The sequence below is a fragment of the Quercus suber genome, unplaced genomic scaffold, assembly GCF_002906115.3.
Source record: "Quercus suber isolate HL8 unplaced genomic scaffold, Cork oak 2.0 scaffold_80, whole genome shotgun sequence".
Lineage (NCBI taxonomy): Eukaryota > Viridiplantae > Streptophyta > Magnoliopsida > Fagales > Fagaceae > Quercus > Quercus suber.
In genome coordinates this window covers 1,077,100-1,099,486 of record NW_027069545.1, presented here as the reverse complement: position 1 = coordinate 1,099,486, position 22,387 = coordinate 1,077,100, and the positions used below count along the sequence as shown (strand labels likewise).

The following is a 22,387-nucleotide window of genomic DNA, read 5'->3' as shown; positions in this document are numbered from 1 at the left end:
TGGAACCGTGTTTGGAAGTATTGAATGGAAAGCTATGTTTTATTGTGAATCTTGATAAGAAGGATAATGATGTTTGGTTGATGGAAGAATATGGGGAAGGGAGTTCTTGGACTCGGGTTTATAAGATTGAGTATGATGGAGTGTTTAAGAATGTCAAGTGTTTCAATCCTCTAATGTTTTCCAAGAATGGCAAGAAGATTCTCATGGAGAAGTACTAACACAGAAATTAAAAAACACAGGAAGGTTAAGATTCGGAAGCTTCCCTATGTGTTTCAGACGGCAATTTGTACTGGGAGTCTTCTTCTGCTCGATGGTGATAATGTGATTAGTCGATATTGAAGAACAATAATGTAATTGATCGATATAGAAAGAACAATAGGTAAAACAAATGAATTCGTTTTTGTTTCCTTAATTGTCTGTCTTAGTATTGGTGTCTATCATTTTTGGTTGCATAAATCTTTCAAAGACCAGACTAGAATTCGAGTTTTGTACAGTGGTGGTTGTGAATGATAGGGGACAACTCTGTGAAGTTTCGTGTAGGACTTGAGATCATTGTTTGAGTGATATGCATTTTATTCTAGATTTTATTTGCTCCTCTTTTATATTATAAATCTTTGATCATGTAATTTTTTGGGATAATTTTTTTACTTATAAAAAAATTTCATGCATTGCTAACATGTGTTAGTCTTAGTCTTAGTCTATGCTAGGTCTGAATCTGTTGGTGAAATGAGTGATTGAATGATTAATAAATGAAAAGTAAGAAGGATAAAGAGGTGATTGTGGACTTCACTATATCTTTCAAAAGTTGTCTCTCTCTCTAACTAGGTCTTATATGGCTAGATGCTTAGTGCATCTACTATGACATATTAGCTGTTGTGGTGTTATTAAGCATCCACAAGGGCTCATGACTGCGTGCATATGAGAGTTTTCAAATTTCAATGCTGACATTTTTTTTTCTAAAAATTATTAAGGGTGTAAATACTAATTATAGTTAGGAAATAACTTTTAGGCCATCATCTTTTTGGAAATGAGTTTGTAGAATATTTAGCTGTTTTCTCATCATGCCAATGTTATTAATTCCTTTTTAAAAAAGAAAAAGATTAGGCATTAGGGTGTTTTCCTTGTTCATCATAAGGTGATTCTGAGGTCCTTAACTTCATAAGTCTTTTCAAAGACTGATTAGTATAGAAATGCTGGTAAATAAAATTATAAGTAAAGCCTTGGGACTAAGGAATGGATTTGCTCTTTTCTAATTTGCATATCATTCTGGACATTCTTTTGAGATATATGGTGAACCTTTTACTCTTTGTTTTTACAGGGTCTGCAAACCTGCTTGGTGGCTTTGTTTTCATGGCATCGTTGTTGTCCTTTTTTTTCTTCACCATTTCAAAAACAAAGCAGGGGCAGGGGAGGGAGCATTTCAGTGACGATCTATCCATTTCATTTGTGGAAATTACTGACACACTTGATTAGGATGATACTTTTCTGGGGAAAGCATGTCATTTGTTTGGCAATCAATTTTATCTAGAAGGTTGTTTCTGTTCCTTCGTATTGATTGGTATAGATTTCTCTCTTCCCTTGGAACCTTTATTTCTAATTTTAGAATGTAATCTATCTAGTAAAGCAATCCAATTTTGTAAGTTATTGAAGATTTGAGCAACATCAAAGGTTGGAGAACTTTCCAGTTGTTGGACTCATTTCTACCTATATATAAGAGAAGCTGGATTATTCATGTCTACTAGAATATTTATCTGTTTTCTCATTATGCCAATGTTTTTTTTATGAAACTTATACACTTAATAATTCCAGTATTGTTGCATATCTAATATGACAAAATATAGTTGTCCATTTTTATATTTTTAAGGAAAACTAGTTTGTGCTGCACGTGCTAGCCAGTACATTGAATAGTGATATAAGATCAAGTATAGAACCTACTATAGCTTTCACCCATAATATAAATCCCACATCTACAATAAATTCCAATTGAAGAAGACACATATATGTCATGAAATAATGAAAAAATATTATTATATGTCATAAAAATTGATCTTTCTCTTCACTCCTTATACTTCTAATTCTGTTTCTAGTCCACACTTCTTACTCTACCAAAGGTTTAGGCCCTCAAGTATCCATTGTCTTAAGTCATAAAACCTTCATAAGTTGACATTGCCATATCACACAAGGTGACCGCCTATTTAGGAATGAATGCTGTTTATTGCACCATACATACAGTACAAATTAATAAACAGAATTCTTTTATGAACATAGGAAAGAACAAAATCAAGTAATCGGCTATATCTATTATCTAAAAGACAAACTGGTAAAATAGAATCAGATCAATGTTAGTGTATACCAAAAATTTTGAAAAGTAATGTAATAACATCTATTCGCAACTTTTAAATAAAAGTCTGAAAAAATATGACACTTGTTCAAGATACATGATGCTCACCATTAATCTAAGTGAGGAAAATATAACATGTATAGTTGGACCAAATCCCTTTTATAAAGCACTGAAAAATAGAATCCCTTGGAGCAAGCTGCAAACAATGACCAAGAGATCATGAGGTCCCTAATTAGTAAGCACCCATCAGAATTTATCTCGAGTATTCAAAGCGATTACAATAAACAACAACGTTTTCATGATTTTAGGATTCTTACTGTCACTATCCAGTTTACATTACATACAATGAGGCTTTAGAGAATTTAATTGAACAATAAAAATCTGAACAAAATATTTATTTTTGAACAATGAACTGAAACTCTTGGTAACGTTAGAGACAATCATTACAATGAACCTAAATTGTTGATAGTAAAAGTATATCTCTAAAGAACTTGCAATACTTTAGAAGGAAGTCTAAACCAATTTCCTATAATTTATATTAAAGAACTTGCAATACTTTAGAAGGAAGTCTAAACCAATTCCCTATTTTAAAAAAGCATAATTTTAAGGCTGTAGCGTTTTCAGTGTTGTTGAGCCTAAATTGAGAAAATGGCTTAAACATTTACTCTACAATAACATAATGGCTAGTCTATATATAAAAAGAGTCAATAGGTTCATGAACAGTAATTTTGGTCTAGTGAGTTGCCTTTTCCCTTTTTTTTCCCCCCTTCATGATAAAGAAACAATTAAACTGTAAACCGTAGAAGTACTATTCTAAAAGTGAATTGCCACTCAGAGAACAGAAAATAGAAATTGACTAATAACATATACTGAACACACCAATAATGTTAGAACAATGACACTTCCTCTCCTCTTAAAAACCAACTGGAGGGTAAGGTCACACTACACAATCCAAAAATGAAAAACAAATAGTAAAAGATAACAAAGGGCCAAGTCTACCCAGGTCTAACCAATTACTTTAAAAATAAAAATAAAAATACAAAACATGCACTTTCAGGAAACTCAAAATTATACTTTTGTTCCTTGACTCCCAAAACTAATATAGCTCCTAATTGATCTTAAAAGTTTCTCCTCACATGAATAAAAAAAATTACAAAGAAAGAAGTGCATACTTAAGAAAATCATAGAACAATGCTGGCAAAAGAAAGCACCACCATACACATGAATTGAGCATCAAAATACAGACAAAAAAATAAAATTTACATACCAAAAATGGATCATATTCTAAACATATAGCATTTCAGAGAAAACCCCACATGAAAACATCAGTGCTTTAACAAAACCCTAATGGAAAAAAAAAACATGAAAAAGTGAGCACAGGAAGTGAGTTAAACAGAGTTGATAAGTACACATACCTGAAAGGTGTGAGCCGGTAGTTGCCATCCATGTTTTCTCACCATAACTGCCTCAAGTCAGACCCCAAAAACCAGTAACCAATATAATATGAAGCTCCAAAGAATGTCAAGATACTATCTTCCCACTAAAAGCAGAACCAATGCAAAATATGAATTATATTGCAACTCAAAAACATACTTTTAGGATGCTAAACTACATAAAACACATGTAACACCTTAACTACCACTGTTAATATGGTTTATTATCAAAATTCAGACCAACTTAATATAGCGACCAACATAATATAAAGCTTAAAAGAACTTGAAGATAATATCTTTCCCTCTAAAAAGCAGAAATATGATGCAAAATATTGGCATATATTCACCAATATTAGAAGCCCAATCAAATTCCCACAATAGGATTACATTACAAGTTTACAAATATACCAAAGAAATGCCTCTACTTACTGATTCTAATGCAATGGAAGCTGAAAAACAATTCAGAATCCAAAATAAGCAACTGGGTATTCACCTAAACTTCATTAAGAAGTACAAGATAAGAAAAAGAAAGAAACTTGGTGGACCTACAGAGAATTGAGTTTTTATGCCACTAAAGTGTCTCTCTCTCTATTGTATCTAAGGTTAGAGTGCTTATGTTAGCGATTTTTTAGGGAGGGTAAATAGTAAACACCTAAGCCATCATCTACTCCTAGCGCCTAGACCACAATTGATCCCAAATGCATAAACCTTTCGCTCATATTCTTTAAAAATAACTAAAGATTTTTTTTTTTTTTTTTTTGAGAAACCTAATCCACTCATTAAACAGTAAAAGTTCCAACTTAACTTATTTTATAATTTGTTATGCTTCCATAGAATACACTATTTTTTGCTTCAAATTTATTTCTACTAAGGTGACCCCACTATTTGGACACTTAAGGTAAAGAGCACTGAGCACATAAACTTGTGGAGTATATATTCCACTTCAAAAGTTCTTATGTGATCATTTAATATCAAAAAGTCTACCAAATAACTTAATCAAAACCAAATCTAACCCAAATACCAAAATCAAAACCAATCCAGGCAAGATACCCAAACCTAAATCATATATATTAACCAAAAAAAAAAAAAACCTTTATTGGTAGTGGCAAATTTTTTGGTTATGGGTTCTATAATGAGTAATTGGAAACTTTATAGTTGGCATGCTTTTCAAAAGAATAACCCACCAAATTGTTCAAACAAATTTTCAAAGGAAGAAAGCATAGTTAACAATAATAAAGGAGCAAGTTAGAATGGCGTAGACAATAACATTTAGCATCTCTATAAAATTATTTTATGATTTCTCAGGTTTCTTTCTTGACTGTTCAAACTACCAAACCATAGTAAAATATTTACTACTCAAGCAACCAATTAAAAAATGTAGCAAATGCAAACAATAACTCAATTGAGCCCCCAATATGATGTGAGAAAATAAAGATCAAAAGCTTCAAATCAGCAATCTATGATGTGTGAAAATAAAGTGGTGAAAGAATGGAAGTCATATTCATAAAATATAATATGGTCACTCAATTTAGTGCCACTGATCTCCTACATTTATCTAAAAACTGATAGGCATTTTTGACTAACATTGTTCATTTTAAAGAAAGGAAAATAACCTCCAAAGACTTCATATGCTTTCTCACCAAAGCATCTCTAATGATGCGAACACAAAGTGTGCAAAAAATTATGAAAGGATTAAATGATTATAAACCAACTGAAGAAGAATGATCCATATAGGCTAAGAACTACAAAAAATGTCCAGATTTAGTGGGGATATTGCAAGTAGAAGAACAAAGACAAAGGCAAACACAAAACTCGAATGATATGATCCATACAGGCTAAGCATTACAATAATTGTTTGCATCGGAGTGGTAAAGGTTGGGCATGAGAAAATCAATTCCTAGCTATAAATAATTATAGATATAAACATGTTTAGAACTCTATTTTAAAAGAATCCAGCCACAAGAAATTACAAACGGCTACACATATAATTCCTATGTCATTATTTGTTGTTGAAAATGTAACTTGATCTAAAATATAACTTAGTTAAATATGATTAAGCAGGATGAGAATGGTATGGACATACCAGCAATATTTCAAGACCAAAGAAGATATTGTCGTTCATCTCTTTCAAGGCTTATAAGATGCAAAGATAAAGTGCACATAGTGAGGCTAAACTTATAAGATGCAAAGATAAAGTGCACATAGTGAGGCTAAACTGTCTACAATACAAAAATAAATATGAACATGGTTAAGCTACAACATCTAAGTTGCTCCACATCAAACATGTTGTGAGGGAAACTATCTAAACAAAAGCTAATTGTAAAATCACATTTCAAACAAAACATACATACACATGCATTTATGTAACCAATCTCAGCATGTAATACAAAGTTTGAAGAGTATCAACCCAGACCCACAAACAAAAAGTAAATGATTTCTGTGTTCTATCCTCAGTTAATATGTTGAGTCAAAATAATAAACAAATAGATAACATATCTTTCCGATTTCAATGCCTTAAAAACAAAGATTTACCAAGCAACTAACTAAATTTGAATGCTGAAACTAAAATTCTCAATGCATCTGTTTGGCTGCATTGAACTTTAAAAAAATAACATTGACTCAAAATTCAATAGAATTCACCGCCTCACATCATAATCAATAATTGTTCAACAGCTATAGTTTTACATGTAACTAATTATTTATGTAGATTTTTGTCAACTGTGTTTCTTTTGTAAACTAACTCCAAAACTAATCATAAATTAATCTCAAAAACCAAATCTTGTTGGAACTTGAACGTATAGCACAAATTAATCAACCATTTATTAACAAGAGAATAAATTAAGAACAAGAATGAAAAACCCACTGAAATTTCAAAGAATTGGGTTTTGGCGAAATTCCCAACCTTGAGACGTCAAAGCTTTCATCAAATATATAAAAGCTCACTACTAGTTTTGTGAAATTAGTACCTCAGTATAATAAACAAACGAAAAAGAGAGATAGAAATCAATCAAACTATAAAGAAATTTAGAGATAGAAAATACCTGTCATGTGAGCTGAAAGAAAACCACCGAAGCCACAAATCAGTCCTCTGCTTTTCCATTTCCTTCTCTCAACCTTCATACGCTTGGCTATGATCTTGGAAGGGACGGAAGAGGGTTTGAGAAGTCTTGGGAGGGTCCTTTCCACACCTATCCATAACACATCAAAAATCTGGAAGAAAGAAAGAAATAAATAAATAAAAGCAAATTATATAGAAGCAAAAAGGAAGAAAGCAAAAGATCATACCTTTCAACTCAAAGCCTTCCCTCACTCCGATCTACCCATCCCCTTTGCTCTATTCAGATCGGCCGATATACCACCACAAACGACCAAAAAAAGCCATCTGCAACCATGGCTTGCTAATACGGATCTTTTAGGTTTTGATAAAGAAAGGAGATTTGGTATTAGCAAACAATCAAAGATTGAAACCCACAAGGAAATAAATACAAACATAGATCTTGAGAATCCCTAAAAAAAAAAAAAAAAAAGGAAATTTTGAAGAAACGGAGAACCAATAAAAAAAAAAAAAAAAAAAGGAAATTTCGAAGAAACGGAGAACCAAATCTCCTTTCTTTATCAAAACACCCGTATTAACAAACAATCAAAGATTGAAACCCACAAGGAAAAAAATACAAACACAGATCTTGAGAACCCAAAAAAAAAAAAAAAAAAAAAGATATTTCAAAGAAATGGAGAAAAATAAATAAAAAGAGATACTTACAGTAAAAATTAGTCGGTCTTTCTTCCAGAGCCGATCTGGTCCTGTCGTCTTGAAATGGTAGAGAGAAAAGAGAGAGAGAAGAGATATAGAGAGTTCCAGAGAGAAAAGAGGGAAAGAAGTTATCTGGAGAGTTCCAGAGAGTAGAGAGAAAGAGAGATAAAGAGAGTTCCAGATCCCTTTGGTTGTTTTATATATTCAGCTAAAACGCTTCAGCCCTCCACAAACGGACAAAATAGAGAGACTCACGAAACTTTGCACTATGGATGAACAGTGAAACACGTTATATGCACAGTAACAAATCACTGTAGCGGCATAGTCACTTTTTATATAGTTAATAGAAAGATAGGATTTTGGTTTGGCAATGCTCTTCAATTTCTAATAAATAGATCAGATATAACTCTAATTCAACTGTGGCTACTCCAAAAGATAAATTGTGCAAAGATGAAGCAATAGCCCAAACATATTGTTCCTCTTGGCTTTTCTTTCTTGGCCAATATGGAAGGGAAGAAATGAAAAGATATTTGATAAAAGGATCCAAATTCTTGGATTGACAACTCAAAAAGCAAAGTCTCTGCATCTATATTTATTAATTGGGCGTAGATAGATACTGACTTATCAAATTATTATTTAACAGATAATGTGATAATTGATAATAGTGTATGAGACTGTGCGTATTGAGCCAATAATGGGTGGCTAAAATGGGTTATTTTGTTTTGATGCTCGATATGAGTAAACCCAATGATAGGGTGGAGTGATCTTTCCTAGAGAACACAATGAGGAAGATGGGCTTTGTAGGAACGTGGATTAGATTATTGATGGACTGTTTATCTTTATCTTCTTCTTCTTCTTCTTTTTTGGTGAAACAATGGACCGTTTATCTATTATGCTGTACTTCATCTTCTAAAATGGCGAGCCAGTGCCCTAATAATTTTTCAATAATTATTGAGTTTCAATAATTTTTCTATGGCACCCTTGAGTTCCACCCATCCACCCCATCCAGTCCCATATTTTGAAGCTATTATTGTGCGCCATAAAGCTTTATTTTCAGTTGCATAATGCCAAAGTCATTTTCCAAATAAAGCCTGATTGAAATGTGCTAAGCTTCTAATTCTTAATCAACTAAGTTGAATGGATTTACACATTGTCTTTTGATTTACCAAATGAAATTTAAAGGCATTATCTAAATCGCCCCTGAGAAAATTCCTTTGTAATTTTTCTAGGCAACGTGACATGCTAATTAATAAGAAAGTGAAGCAGGGAGAGGAAATATGTTGTTAAGCTAAAGAGTACTCTTGATAAATAAAGTTTCTTCCAACCAGCTAATCTCCTTTCCAACCTCTCTAAAATCGGATCTTCATGGCACTTTGCACTTATCTTTAGCCCCCAATGGCGGTCTTAAATATTTCATAACCAAGTTAGATATCTTGCACTTAAGAATGTCAAAAAAAGTTTCAATCTTTAGGATCTCTCCAACAGAAACCATCTCAGACTTGATAGTCTAGATATGGATTCAAAACAAAACAAAACACTTTTTAATTGGTTAAGTTGCCCTAGGTCATTCCCACATAAAATCAAAATACCATACAGCAATAAAAGACATGAGATCGTCATCGAGTCATTATTCTACCTGCATTGTAAACCCATTTATATATTGCTCATCTATCACCTTGGAGATCAATTTACTTTAAGCCTCCACCACTATCACAATTCACAAATAAGAGAAGTAACAATGGATCACCATAATAATATCTCAATAAAAATTCATTAAAGAATATCCCCATTTCCTTCTAAGTCTTATCTTGCAATTGAAAATTACATTGCTCCAACCAACCTGGGGCTTTAGCGACCATCTATTCTTGTAATTGTTAAGTCATTTACTGAATTGGCTCCTTCACTAGTTGATCTATCTTTACTATTGTAAGTGTTCTTAAAAATATATGCAGGTTGTTTTGGAGACGGAAGAGGTGTGTCATTACCCAACATAAAAACAACTGTTGACATGGTTGGACGATCTACTGCATGTTCTTGCACACACAAAAGCCCAATTTGAATATATATTGAAACTTCATTAGCGGGGTATGTCTCACCAAGTGATGAATCAATTAGTTCCATAGCTTTGTCTTCTTTCCATAGGTCCCAAACCTACCAACAACATATTCAACGTATTAGGCTAAATAAAACAAAGATAATATTTCAAGTCTTTGTTCACACATATACTTACATGTCCGATCAAATTTGAGGAAGGATCATCATGATAATAAGTACTGTTCTTTTTGCCAGTAATGATCTCTAGTAGCAACACCCCGAAGCTAAATACATCTGATTTTATTGAAAATAACCCTTGCATTGCATATTCTGGTGACATATAACCACTGTTTGTAGCAAAATGAACAATAATTGTTATGCCATCACATTATTCAACAAAAATGATCAAAGATAGCTCTATCATTGTTCACCAACGTATCAAACAACCTTTGGAGTAACACAAGATGAAAAAGAATTATATAGCTTCACCTTTTATTCTTCTTTTTTATGGCTTTTTTAGGTTGCACTGTTTTGACATACAAGGTGAAAAATTCTATGCATCACATGAGTTTATGGCTGGTGTTTATAATGCATGATTACAACATTGATAGCAAAGGCACATGGGATGTGTGTTATATGTTACTTCAGCATGTTGTGAAATTGGGAGTATTTGTAATATCATTATTTTTAAAAATATTTCTAATATCACTACAACATTGATAGCGGAGGCACTCAGTTTTTAAAAATAGTTGAGAATGTACACAATGTAGTAGTAGTAGTATAAGCATAGGAGATAAAAGAAGTTAAACGAATAGAAGTAGGAACTAGGAAGTAATTTTATTACACGAGGAGAAAATGAGTCAAGAAAAAAGAAACTAAAAAAGAAAGTGGGGGAGGAATATGGATTGGATATTAAATAGATGACAACAAAGAAGAGAAACCCCTTTTTTAATTCAAAAAATAGATAACAACTAAAGTCATGTAATAAGGTAGAAATTATTAGTATATGTTCATTTTGTGGTCAACTTACTATGTTCCAACAACGCAATTTGTATTTGCTTCAATTTGATCCCCTCCAAAGATTTTAGCCATACCAAAATCTGAAATTTTTGGATTTAATGTAGTGTCAAGGAGAACATTGCTGGCCTTTAAATCTCTATGAATAATTCTTAATCTTGAATCTTGATGAAGATATAAGATCCCTCGAGCAATCCCACAAATAATCTCACATCGTTTCCCCCAGTCTAACAATGACCTTTTTGTTTCATCTAAATGAAGAGACAAGAACATAAATTTAGATGAAAAGTGTGCTTAAGTTTTATTTTACATTCTAGGAATTCATGTGAAATGAAAAAGAAGGCATACCAAAAATAAAATAGTCCAAGCTTTTGTTTGGCAAGTACTCATAAATTAACATCTTCTCTTCTCCTTGAATGCAACAACCTAAAATTCTGACAAGGTTTCTGTGTTGGAGTTTAGCAATTAGTGCAACTTCATTTTTGAATTGTTCTATTCCTTGTCCTGAGGATTTTGATAGTCTTTTTATTGCTATCTCCATTCCATTATGTAGCAAACCCTGAAATTAAATTCCAAATTTCATTTATTTATATTGCATATTCGTTGAAAGAAATTCAAAGTAAATTATCTAGGTAATGAGAATAGCCCAATTCCACCTACAACAGTCTTGCTATATTGAAACTTTTGAACATTCAAGATGGAATTGTTGATGCATTTAACACACATGAACTGAAGTTATGCATGTTTTAGGACTCTTTTGAGGTGACTACCTTATAAACTGACCCAAAACCACCTTCTCCAAGCTTGTTAGCTATAGAGAAGTTATCTGTAGCAGCAACAATGGTACTTAGCTCGAATAGTGGTAAATCTGAGTTTCTTCCAGTCCCATCTAGCTCCCTTCTACTTGGAGAGTCTTCATTGTATGGTGAAGTCATGGTAACGCTATAATTGTACATGCTTTGCCTCTTCTCTGTTCTCAAACACAATAACAGATAATGCATAGTTACAATATTTATCCAATTACGATTTCCTAAACAAAAGTCCCATTTGATAAATTCATAATGAAAATAAAAGAAAAGGAAGAAATCAAGTTTATAATTTTCAGTGTTTATCCTAGATCATGGTTTTTAGACTCATTCAAAGAACCGTAAAGGGAAGAGTTTTAAGGTTTTTGATATTTGACCAGGCTCCAATTAAGCTACAACCATAATGATATAATAATTATTTTAAAGTTTTATTAATACAAAAATTAAATGGAGTACATGTAAAAAATTCGACAATTTTAATTAAAATAATATTTGAAGAGGTTAAATTATATCTTAATTAAAGATAAGATGATATCTTTTGTAAATTATTACAAAGATTATAAAATGTCTCTTATTATTTAAAATATATTAGAAAATTTACCTTTTTTAGTCAAAAAAATATTTTAGAAAATTTATACAACGTAATATGATCTTTTATATACACACTAACATAATTATACAATAATAATATTAGGCGTGAGAGAAGGCAATCAAAAGTTTAAGCATTATTCTTCTCAAAGAAAAATAAAATTATGCATTAAAAAAAGAAAAAGTAAGAAGAGAGATGATTCATGAGAAAAGTCAACTAGTGACTCTGGCCACATATCGGAAAGGTGAATATAAAAAAAAGTGAGAGAGAGGTGTGACTGTTTAGGTTTAAAATTTTTAAAATCAAACTATCCATAATTCTCAATACCATATTTATTTCTATTATTTGTCTATTAACAACGGGTCAGGCCGCTTATTAAACCACTGGACCATCAGCTTTTGGGTCAGACGGTGGGTTATGGGCTATCTGGTATGTAGAAAGAGTCAAGAGGCCAATAAATAGTGCTTTTGGATTTGGTCCGGTCAATTTGGGGAGTTGGCCTCTTTTTGTTCTTATTTTTTTCCCCCTCAAGTACACTAGTTTGGTATGAGCTTATTTTTGTTTTTAATTTTTTTAAGAATTACTATTTTTTTTAAAGAAAATGTTTACATTGTACTTGCGAATGTAAGTTTATATTGTAAATACACAAAAGTAGCTGAAATAATGATATTATATATAAATGTTATGACATAGGTGTCAATTCCTTATGGGTTAAAATAAAATAAAATAATAAAATATCTTATGAGGATCTAGCCCAACTAAAATCTTACTAAAATCCAGCCCAACTAAAAATAAAAGGTATTATGGTGAAAATGTCCTAACATTTTGTTATTGCGTGCGTTTGGATTGCAAGGCAAGTTGCGGCACGTTTTCGTTTCACGTTTTCTCTTCTTTTTTTTTTTTGCCGGCTTTTTTGACTTTGGGGGGACAAATTTCACTGTGCATGTACTGTGCGTGCACTGTTCACGCACTGTTCATGCACTGTTCACGCAATATTTAATATTAAAAGTGGGTCCCACAACACTATTCACACATTTAAAAATTATTTTGCTACAGTGTTTTCAGCAACAATCAGTTTTTAGCAACTTTCAGCAACAATAAGTGCTATCCAAACGGACCCATTATCACTTATCACAATATTTTTCACTACTATTGAAATATAAGTTCCTTATAGTTTAAAAAATATATATATATCATACTGAGATCCACCTTTTTATAGTTAAAAATAAAGATATTGTAAAAATGTTTTGATATTTTGTTCCATTTTGCTTCCTTTTTTTGTTTAGTCAAATTTCGTTATTCAAAATTCATTCCTTTCTAGAGTGAGCAAACCTTTATTTTTATTTTTCTCACTCAACACATCCACCATCACCCCTCGATTAATAGTGAGAGAGCCACCTAATTAAGGATAACAAAATATCTCCACCATGCCCCAGCCTATCTTGCCCTCACTCTGTTTCAGTTTTCCTATCCTGAAACACAAACAGAGTTCTCATAATCTGACTATGTCCTGTCCCGTTGTCATACTTATCAATTACAAAACTAATCTTTATTTATTTATTTTTAACTGATTGATGTCCGACAATACTTTTACCCTGTCAACATTTCTTAACTAACCTTAGAAAATTAGTTTTTAGTGAGAAGGACAAAACGAACTGCACCCACTAACCTTAGAAATTAAGAAAAACGTGAAGTGACATTTGTTCACTGGTAATGAAATATGTGAACAGGAGGTGCCCAGACAAATGGGTGGAAAAGATTGCATACCTTTTTTCTTTCTCATTATCAAACGATAAACAATGAACCCCGCAATAAGCAACACCACTGCAACAGAAACTCCAATAGCTGCCCTTATCCCTTTGTTCCGATATGTTATGACATAGGTGTCAATTCCTTATGGGTTAAAATAAAATAAAATAATAAAATATCTTATGAGGATCTAGCCCAACTAAAATCTTACTAAGATTCTGCCCAACTAAAAATAAAAGGTATTATGGTGAAAATGTCCTAACATTTTGTTATTATCACTTATCACAATATTTTCCACTACTATTGAAATATAAGTTCCTTATAGTTTAAAATATATATATATATATATCATACTGAGATCCACTTTTTTATAGTTAAAAATAAAGATATTATAAAAATGTTTTGATATTTTGTTTCATTTTCTTCCTTTTTTTGTTTAGTCAAATTTCGTTATTCAAAATTCATTCCTTTCTAGAGTGAGCAAACCTTTATTTTTATTTTTCTCACTCAACACATCCACCATCACCCCTTTGATTAATAGTGAGAGAGCCACCTAATTAAGGATAACAAAATATCTCCACCATGCCGCAGCCTATCTTGCCCTCACTCTGTTTCAGTTTTCCTATCCTGAAACAAAAACAGAGTTCTCATAATCTGACTATGTCCTGTCCCGTTGTCATACTTATCAATTACAAAACTAATCTTTATTTATTTATTTTTAACTAATTGATGTCCGACAATACTTTTACCCTGTCAACATTTGTTAACTAACCTTAGAAAATTAGTTTTTAGTGAGAAGGACAAAACAAACTGCACCCACTAACCTTAGAAATTAAGAAAAACGTGAAGTGACATTTGTTCACTGGTAATGAAATATGTGAACAGGAGGTGCCCAGACAAATGGGTGGAAAAGATTGCATACCTTTTTTCTTTCTCATTATCAAACGATAAACAATGAACCCCGCAATAAGCAACACCACTGCAACAGAAACTCCAATAGCTGCCCTTATCCCTTTGTTCCGAAGAAGGCCATTTTTCTTAGCATATTGAGCTAGGGAAAAAAAGACAAGAAATATTATTAATTGTTGCTATAAATCTGAAAACGTAGTTCTATATATATAAAACGTTGGTGCAAAATAACATTAAAATAGTAAATACTGAAGAATTTCTTTTTATATCAATTATAAAAACAGAATAATTGTTGAAATTTGATAGAAGACTACCTAGAACATCTGCATCCACACGTAAATATAAATCCTGTCCATCATTGGTATATGTTCTTGTGTCCACTAAGTTCCCATGCCATGTCAAGCACCCAATCCCTCCCATACTCACATTTGCACTTGTGTAAGCTGTACAAGAACAATTCCTCAAGCACTCTTGCTCACATTCTTTCCAACTCATGCTCATGTTTGCACGTGCCACTGAAGTATTTGGCACCTTTACACGTGCTAACTTCACGAACCCTTCTCCGCTATTACACGTGGACACTCCTTGTTTTCTCACACACCCACCAGACCCGTCTCTAAGGTACCAATCTTGAGACGACTTGGGTTCGAACCCAGGTAAGCATGTGCACTCAAACTTGTCTGCATTGGACGGGTCACAATAACTATTCGGACCACATTCCAAATACTTATCACATGGCTCTTTTGGGGCGTGCCAAAACTGGAACCATCTACCACCCCTCCATGTGTACCTTTCAACGGCTCCTGATTCATTTACCACCATTCTAGAGAAAATACCGGGATTAATTATACCATACATGATAAAGATCTCATCTTGATTATTCACAAAACTAATATTGAAGATGAAATTTTGTGTCATTTCGGGTACACCACTCAATCTTAGCCCATTCCAAGGTCCGGCCCGCCACGTTGGAGTCTGACCCATGTATAAGAACAACTGGGGGAACCCAATTGGATCAATACGAAATGAAGAGTTACCTGTTCCCGGATCATCTTTGCTCTTCCAACATGTTAGGAACCGGTTCAACCCGGTTCGCCGGTCGAGCCCAAATTTCATAAACGGAAGCAAAGTATTTGTGGGATAATCAAAGCTTTGCCATATAACACTTTTGTTGTCTTCTTGAACCAAAACAAGATTTCCTGAATCCAAGAGCTGAGCCATAGAATTGTTTGTGGACGAGACTGAAACAGAAACATTGGTGGACCAAATTGGAATGGTTTGGTTTTGGGTGTGAAGTAAAAGGTTCCCCTGGCCGTTGATTGATAGGATTCCTGTGGTATCATTGAGAGGATTGTCTCTATTTGCAACCCACACAACAGTTTGTTCAGGAACTTTGTTGTACCAAATTCCAACATAGCGGTTTGTGGAATTGCCGGGGCTGAAAAAACCAAGTGCAAAGGCTTTTTGGTTTGAGACTAGAGTCTGACCATTATCCTTGATGGCCTGGTTGGGTGTTATGGTGTCAAGGGAAATGCAAATTTGGAAAAAAAGGGAGAGAAGAAGCAATACTGAATACAAAAAAGGGAGAGAAGAAGAAGGATTCATTGATTTTTCACGCTGTGATTGATTATAGTTTGCAGCAAATGAGTTTCCTGGCTGGTCCATTTTAAAGTGAACTCTTGGATTTGGAAGTAGCTGAGAATTTCAATGACTAGGGTCCACAAGGGAGGTAGACATTAAATAAAAAAGCAAAAAAGCACGATAAAGACGTAATACCTGTTACTTTAAATATTAGCACCTATATATATATATTTTTATTGGTTTCTTTTTTCTTTTCTTTTTTTCGTTTTGATAAGATATTTATTGGTTTCTTGTACGAAGCAATTTGAGTCACTCAGTTCCAAAAGATATTTTGCACCATAGAACTCCCAAAAATAGTACATTTGTGTGACTTCAGCTTATATCTAGTTATTACTGTTTCAAGGAAAAAGATAGAGGGAACAGTTGATTATAGATTGACATTGTCGATGTAAAGGTGCCCGCTTTCGTACCTTCAAATACTTTGAACAAAGCAAATGTGCTATGATTGATTTCTATGCGATCTTAAATCTGCTTGGATTTATCTACAAAGTATAAGGGTCTGCTGTTCCTCAAAAAAAAAAAAAAAAAGGTATAAGGGTCTGCTTGTTGTGTTCCCGTAGGAAATGGAGAGTTTCAGTTTGGTATCGTGTTACGAGTAGACATGGCAAAACGGGTGAATTAGTTCGAATTCGGATCGGGTTAATTAGATTGTTGGTCAAAAAAGTTGCAGGTAAAAAAATTGGTCATTTTAAGCGGGTTAAAAACATGTTTGGGTCAATCGGATTGCGGGTCAGGTCGGGTTGACCCGTATTTTTCACATGATTTTTTTTTTAAAAGAAAAAATCATGTATTTGCTATTTGAAAAGTTATGTAACAAATTACTTGATGTAGAATGCATTACCTTGAATTCACCACTTATATTAAGAATGAACTCAGTTGAATTTATTAATACTTATTCAATCATTTTAAATGGGCAAGATTTAAGTACAATATTTCGGTGTTGTTCTTTAAGTTCTCATCTTAAGATTTAGCAATGTGGATTTTTTTTCAGGAGATGGAAGTATATTTTTTAGTTAAGTAGCCACATGGTTGAATCTTAAGAAATAAATCTAAGAAATAGCACCTAAGGTATTGTATCTAAGTTTTGTTCATTTTAAAATTACACAAACCCTAACATTGCTATTTAAAACAAAATAACACAAAGATAAATAAAATAAATACACAAGTTTTATTTCTACACAATATCAACATCCCAAAATATAAAAAAAAAAATTACAAATGATTTATTGGATGGATAACTCATTTGAGAAAGAATTAAAACATATAAAAAATTTACAATCTTGAAAATTAATTTTATAATCTATTATAAATTGTGGTTGGCATTCTATTTCAATTTGAGATATACATTAAAATTTGATTTTTTACTTATTTATACATGATCTCTTTTATGAATATCATATCATTGTTAAACAACACATACACTAGGAAATATCATAATTTATTTCCGCTTATTTACTGTTATTAATTTGAGTACTAGGGTGCTATCTGCACAACAAGTGGTATTAGAGCCAAGTTAGGATTCAATCCTTTGAACACAGTAAAGATGTCAAGCACAAAGCATGATGTAGAGAAGTTTTGTGGTAAGAGAAATTTTTCTCTTTGGCAAAGGCAGATGAAGGATCTCCTAATTCAACAAGGAATTCACAAGGCCTTGCTTGGGAAGGAGAAGAAACCGGAAACGATGAAGGATGTAGAATGGGTAGAGATGGATGAGAAAGCAGCTAGTACTATTCGTCTCAACCTAGGTGATGAGGTCATTCACAACATCCTAGAAGCAAAGACCGCAAAGGAGGTTTGGGAAAAATTAGAAGGTCTTTATATGAGAAAGAATCTAACAAACAAGTTGTACGTGAAGAAGCAACTATATAGTTTGCATATGAAGGAAGGTTCAGATCTGTTGGAGCATCTCAACACGTTTAACATGTTGAATACCCAATTGTCAAGTTTTGGGGTGAATTATAAGGATGAAGATAAAGCGTTACTCTTATTAGCGTCGCTTCCTACTTCTTTTGATCATTTAGTGACTACATTGATGTATGGGAAAGAGACTGTAGTACTCGAGGAGGTGACTAATGCTCTCTTGTCACACATAAAGATGAAGTAAGATGGCGATGGTTCTCAGGCTGATAGACTTATTGTAAAGTCTGAATCAAGCAATAGGGGTAGAAGCAGGTCAAGAGGACGGAACTCCAACAGGAACAGATCACAGTCTAAATCACGTGCAAAGAAAGATGTAGAGTGCTTTTATTGTCACAAGAAAGGGCACTACAATAATTAATGTAAAGAGTCAAAAGAGCATATCGAAGAGAAGAAGAATGGAAAGAAGCCCCTAGAATCAGCTAGTGTTGCTGAAGAAACATCAGATGACAGTGAAGTTGGTGCAGATTTACTTTCAATTTCATTAGGTAACTATGTTCTATTGGAATCTTGGGTTTTAGATTCAGCATGCTCATATCATATGACTCCAAAGAAAGATTGGTTTGACATGTATAAGCCTTACAACGGTGGTATGGTCTAAATGGGTAATGATGCTACATGCCCGGTTATTGAAATTAGTGCCGTGAAGATCAAGATGTTTGATGGAGTTGTGAGAGTTCTTAGTAATGTCAGACATGTTCTAGATCTTAGAAAGAATTTAATTTCTTTATGAGTATTGGATGATTTAGGCTATTCATACTCATCAAAGGGTGGAATCATGAAGATTACCAAAGGTGCTTTGATGGTGATGAAGGGATAGAAAGTAAGCACGCTTTACAGATTGATTGGAAACATAGTTGTAGGAAGTGTTGCAGTCACCACTCTAGTAGAGTCCAGCACTAACGACACAAAATTATGGCATATGCGACTTGGCCATATTGGTGAACGTGGTATGTTAGAGTTGCACAAAAGAAATTTACTGAAGGGGGTGAAGACATGCAAGCTAGACTTCTGCAAGTATTGTGTGTATGGGAAGCAGCATAAAGTCAGTTTCAAGATAGGCTCTCATACAAGTAAGGGTGTTCTTGACTATATTCATTTAGATGTTTGGGGTCCAGTATCAGTTTTTTCTCATAGCGGTGCTCAGTATTTCCTCAGTTTCATTGATGACTACTCTAGAAAGGTATGGATTTATTTTATGAAGCATAAGTCTGATGTGTTTGGCATATTTAAAAAGTGGAAAGCACAGGTTGAGAATTAGACTGATAAGAAAATAAAATACCTTAGAACAGATAATGGACTAGAGTATAGAGATAAAGAATTCATAAGATTTTGTGAATTAGAAGGCATTACTCATCACTTCACAGTTAAAGGAATTCCACAACAGAATGGGGTTGTAGAGAGAATGAACAGAACCTTAGCAGAAAGAACCAAATGCATGAGATTGAATGCAAGGTTGCCTAAGGTGTTCTAGGCAAAGACAGTTAACATAGCAAGCTTCATTATTAATAGATCTCCATCATCAGCCATAGATTTCAAGATTCTAGAAGAGATTTGGTTAGGTAGACCAGTTGATTATTCAAGTCTAAAAATCTTTAGTTGTCTAGCTTATGTGCATGTGCAAAGTGGAGAGCATTCTAAATTGGATTCGAAGTCAAGAAAATGCATATTTCTTGGTTTTTAAAAAGGAGTTAAAGGCTACAGGCTTTGGGATCCAATCTCAAAGAAAATGGTGACCAGCAGAGATGTCATATTTGATGAAACCTTTATATTGAAACAGAATGAAGCAAAGACATGTGATGATAGTCCACAGGAGAAATTAATTGTTGAGGTTGAGCTTGACGAGAATAGTTCACCCAATGATAAGGGTGATGTTGAGATTGATCCACAGCAGCAACAAGAAAAGCCTTATTCAATTGCTAAAGGTAGAGAGAAGTAGGTTCACAAAGCATCTCAGAGATATGGCTTTGAAGACATGGTTAGTTTTGCTCTCGTAACCAGCGGTGGGGATCCATTCACTTTCAAGGAGGCTACATATAGGAAAGACAATGATAAATGGCTTGTAGCAATGTCAGAAGAGGTGGAGTCTTTACAGAAGAATAAGACTTGGGAATTAGTGAAAGAAGGCTATTGGTTGCAAGTGGATATTTCGCAAGAAAGAAGCATTGTCAGAAAAGGAAGGTGAAAAATTCAAGGCACGGTTAGTGGCTAAGGGTTACAAAGAGAAGGAATTGATTCTAATGAGATTTTTTCACTAGTTGTGAAGCACACCTCAATTCAAGTAATCCTAGGGTTTGTGACAATGCATGACATGGAGTTAGAGCAGCTAGATGTGAAGATCACATTCCTCCATGGAAATTTAGAAGAAGAGATTTACATGCAACAGCCCGAAGGCTTCAAAGAACCTGGCAAGGAAGATTATATTTGTTTGTTGAAGAGATCATTATATGGCTTGAAGCAGTCTCCCAGGTAGTGGTACAAACGGTTTGATTCATTCATGGTCACACATGGGTACATGCGCTGTGAGTATGATTGTTGTGTTTATTTTAGAGTACTTGCTAATGGCTCTTATATATTTCTTGCTCCATATGTTGATGACATGTTAGTAGTTGAAAAGAGTAAGCAAAAAATTGTGAAGTTGAAGTCTTTATTGAGTATTGAATTTGACATAAAGGATCTTGGAGCTACCAAGAAGATCCTTGGGATAGAAATTCACCGAGATAGAGGGGTTGGTAAATTATGGTTATCTTAGAAGGGATATCTTAAGAAGGTGTTAGAGAGGTTTAGTATGCTTGATGCAAAACATGTTAGTACACCGCTTTCTGCCCACTTTAAATTGTCTTCAGAGTTGTGTCCAAGTTTAGATGAGGAGTCATAGTATATGTCTAAAGTGCCATATGTGAATGCAGTTGGGTGTCTCATGTATTTGATAGTGTGCACTAGGCCTGATATTTCTCATGCAGTCAATGTGGTTAGTAGGTATATGGTAGATCCAGGTAAAGGGCATTGGAATGCAGTAAAGTGGATCTTTAGATATTTTACATGCACTCGTGATTTCGGTATCCTATTTGATCAAAGAGCTAGTACAGAAGCTGTGGGTTATATGGATTCCGACTATGCAAGGGACCTTGATTCTAGAAAGTCCACGACAGGCTACGTCTTTAGGTTTGCTGATGGCCCAATTTGTTAGAAGTCTACACTACAAGATGTAGTTGCTTTATCCACTACAGAAGTAGAATATATGGCAATGACACAGGCAGGAAAAGAAGCAGTTTGGCTTAGTGGATTGGTTAATGAGCTTGGTTTCAAGTAGGATAGCATGGTGCTACATTGTGATAGTCAGAGTGCAATTCATTTGGCGAAGAATCAAGTATATCGTGCAAGAACAAAGCATATTGCTATGCGGTATCACAAGATCAAAGAATGGGTTCCGTCTAGTGATATTTCTTTGTCAAAGATTCTCACTAGTGAGAATGCCTCTGATATGTTAACAAAGCCAGTTTCAACAGACAAGTTCAAGCACTGCTTGGAGTTGATTGGTGTTTGTAGCTTGTGAGCCCTTAAGGGGCAAAGGTGGAGGCGATGGAGGAGTTTGCTCGTGTAGCTTGATTAATTCAAGCTAAGGTGGAGATTTGTTGAAGTGGGCTTGTGTATGTGGCTTGAATTGCCACAAGCCCAAGTCTGGCTAAGTCGGCCACAATTGACCGAATTCAACTAGGAATATAACTCCTAGTATAGCTGACCTATAACATATATATAAATATATATATATATATATAGATATATTAGGTGTGTTGAACGACAAGAGAGAATTAGAGAATTCCTAAAAACCTAGCAGCAGCCGCATAAGAAGAAGAATAGTGTTTTCTTGTTTTGTGGGTGAGAAAGAGTTAGGGTGTATTGAGATTTGGGTTTCTTGAGAGTGTTCTTGTGCTCTATTATATCTTCCTATTTTTATAGTGAAATTTCTCCGTCGTCTCTGTGGAGGTAGGCAGTTTGCCGAATCACGTAAATTCTTGTGTTCTATGTGCGTGCTTGTTATTTAATTTCTACTTATTTACTGTTATTGATTTGAGTCTTGGGGTGCTATTTGCACAATATGGTGAATTTAAAATAATGCATTTTACATCAAGTAATTTGTTGCATAACTATCCAAATGGCAAATACATGTTGTTAATTTTCTTTATAAAAATAAAAAAT

The 22,387-nt window shown here is 33.7% G+C and overlaps 1 protein-coding gene and 1 long non-coding RNA gene across 6 annotated transcripts; both read right to left on the bottom strand.

The window, feature by feature from the left end:
* Nucleotides 1-1,950: 1,950 nt before the first annotated feature.
* LOC112036024 (uncharacterized) lies at nt 1,951-7,729 on the bottom strand. Of its 5 annotated transcripts, XR_010629059.1 has the most exons (6): nt 7,535-7,729; nt 7,060-7,183; nt 6,816-6,984; nt 5,858-5,907; nt 3,757-3,881; nt 2,322-2,569 (listed from the first exon to the last, which is right to left on the bottom strand). It is a non-coding gene; the product is annotated as an uncharacterized LOC112036024 (long non-coding RNA). The 5 variants fall into 5 exon arrangements; XR_002885584.2 differs by lacking the exons at nt 2,322-2,569; nt 5,858-5,907 and adding an exon at nt 1,951-2,191 and having other exon boundaries at nt 7,535-7,724; XR_010629057.1 differs by lacking the exon at nt 5,858-5,907 and having other exon boundaries at nt 7,535-7,722.
* A 1,527-nt stretch (nt 7,730-9,256) lies between these two features.
* On the bottom strand, nt 9,257-16,313 carry LOC112036023 (G-type lectin S-receptor-like serine/threonine-protein kinase At1g11410). Its single transcript, XM_065773824.1, has 8 exons — nt 14,944-16,313; nt 14,643-14,771; nt 13,739-13,864; nt 11,347-11,546; nt 10,925-11,135; nt 10,590-10,827; nt 9,756-9,906; nt 9,257-9,676 (listed from the first exon to the last, which is right to left on the bottom strand). The coding sequence occupies exons 1-8, from the start codon at nt 16,292-16,294 to the stop codon at nt 9,374-9,376; spliced, it is 2,709 nt and encodes a 902-aa protein (XP_065629896.1). The 5' UTR covers nt 16,295-16,313; the 3' UTR covers nt 9,257-9,373.
* Between the last annotated feature and the right edge of the window lie 6,074 nt (nt 16,314-22,387).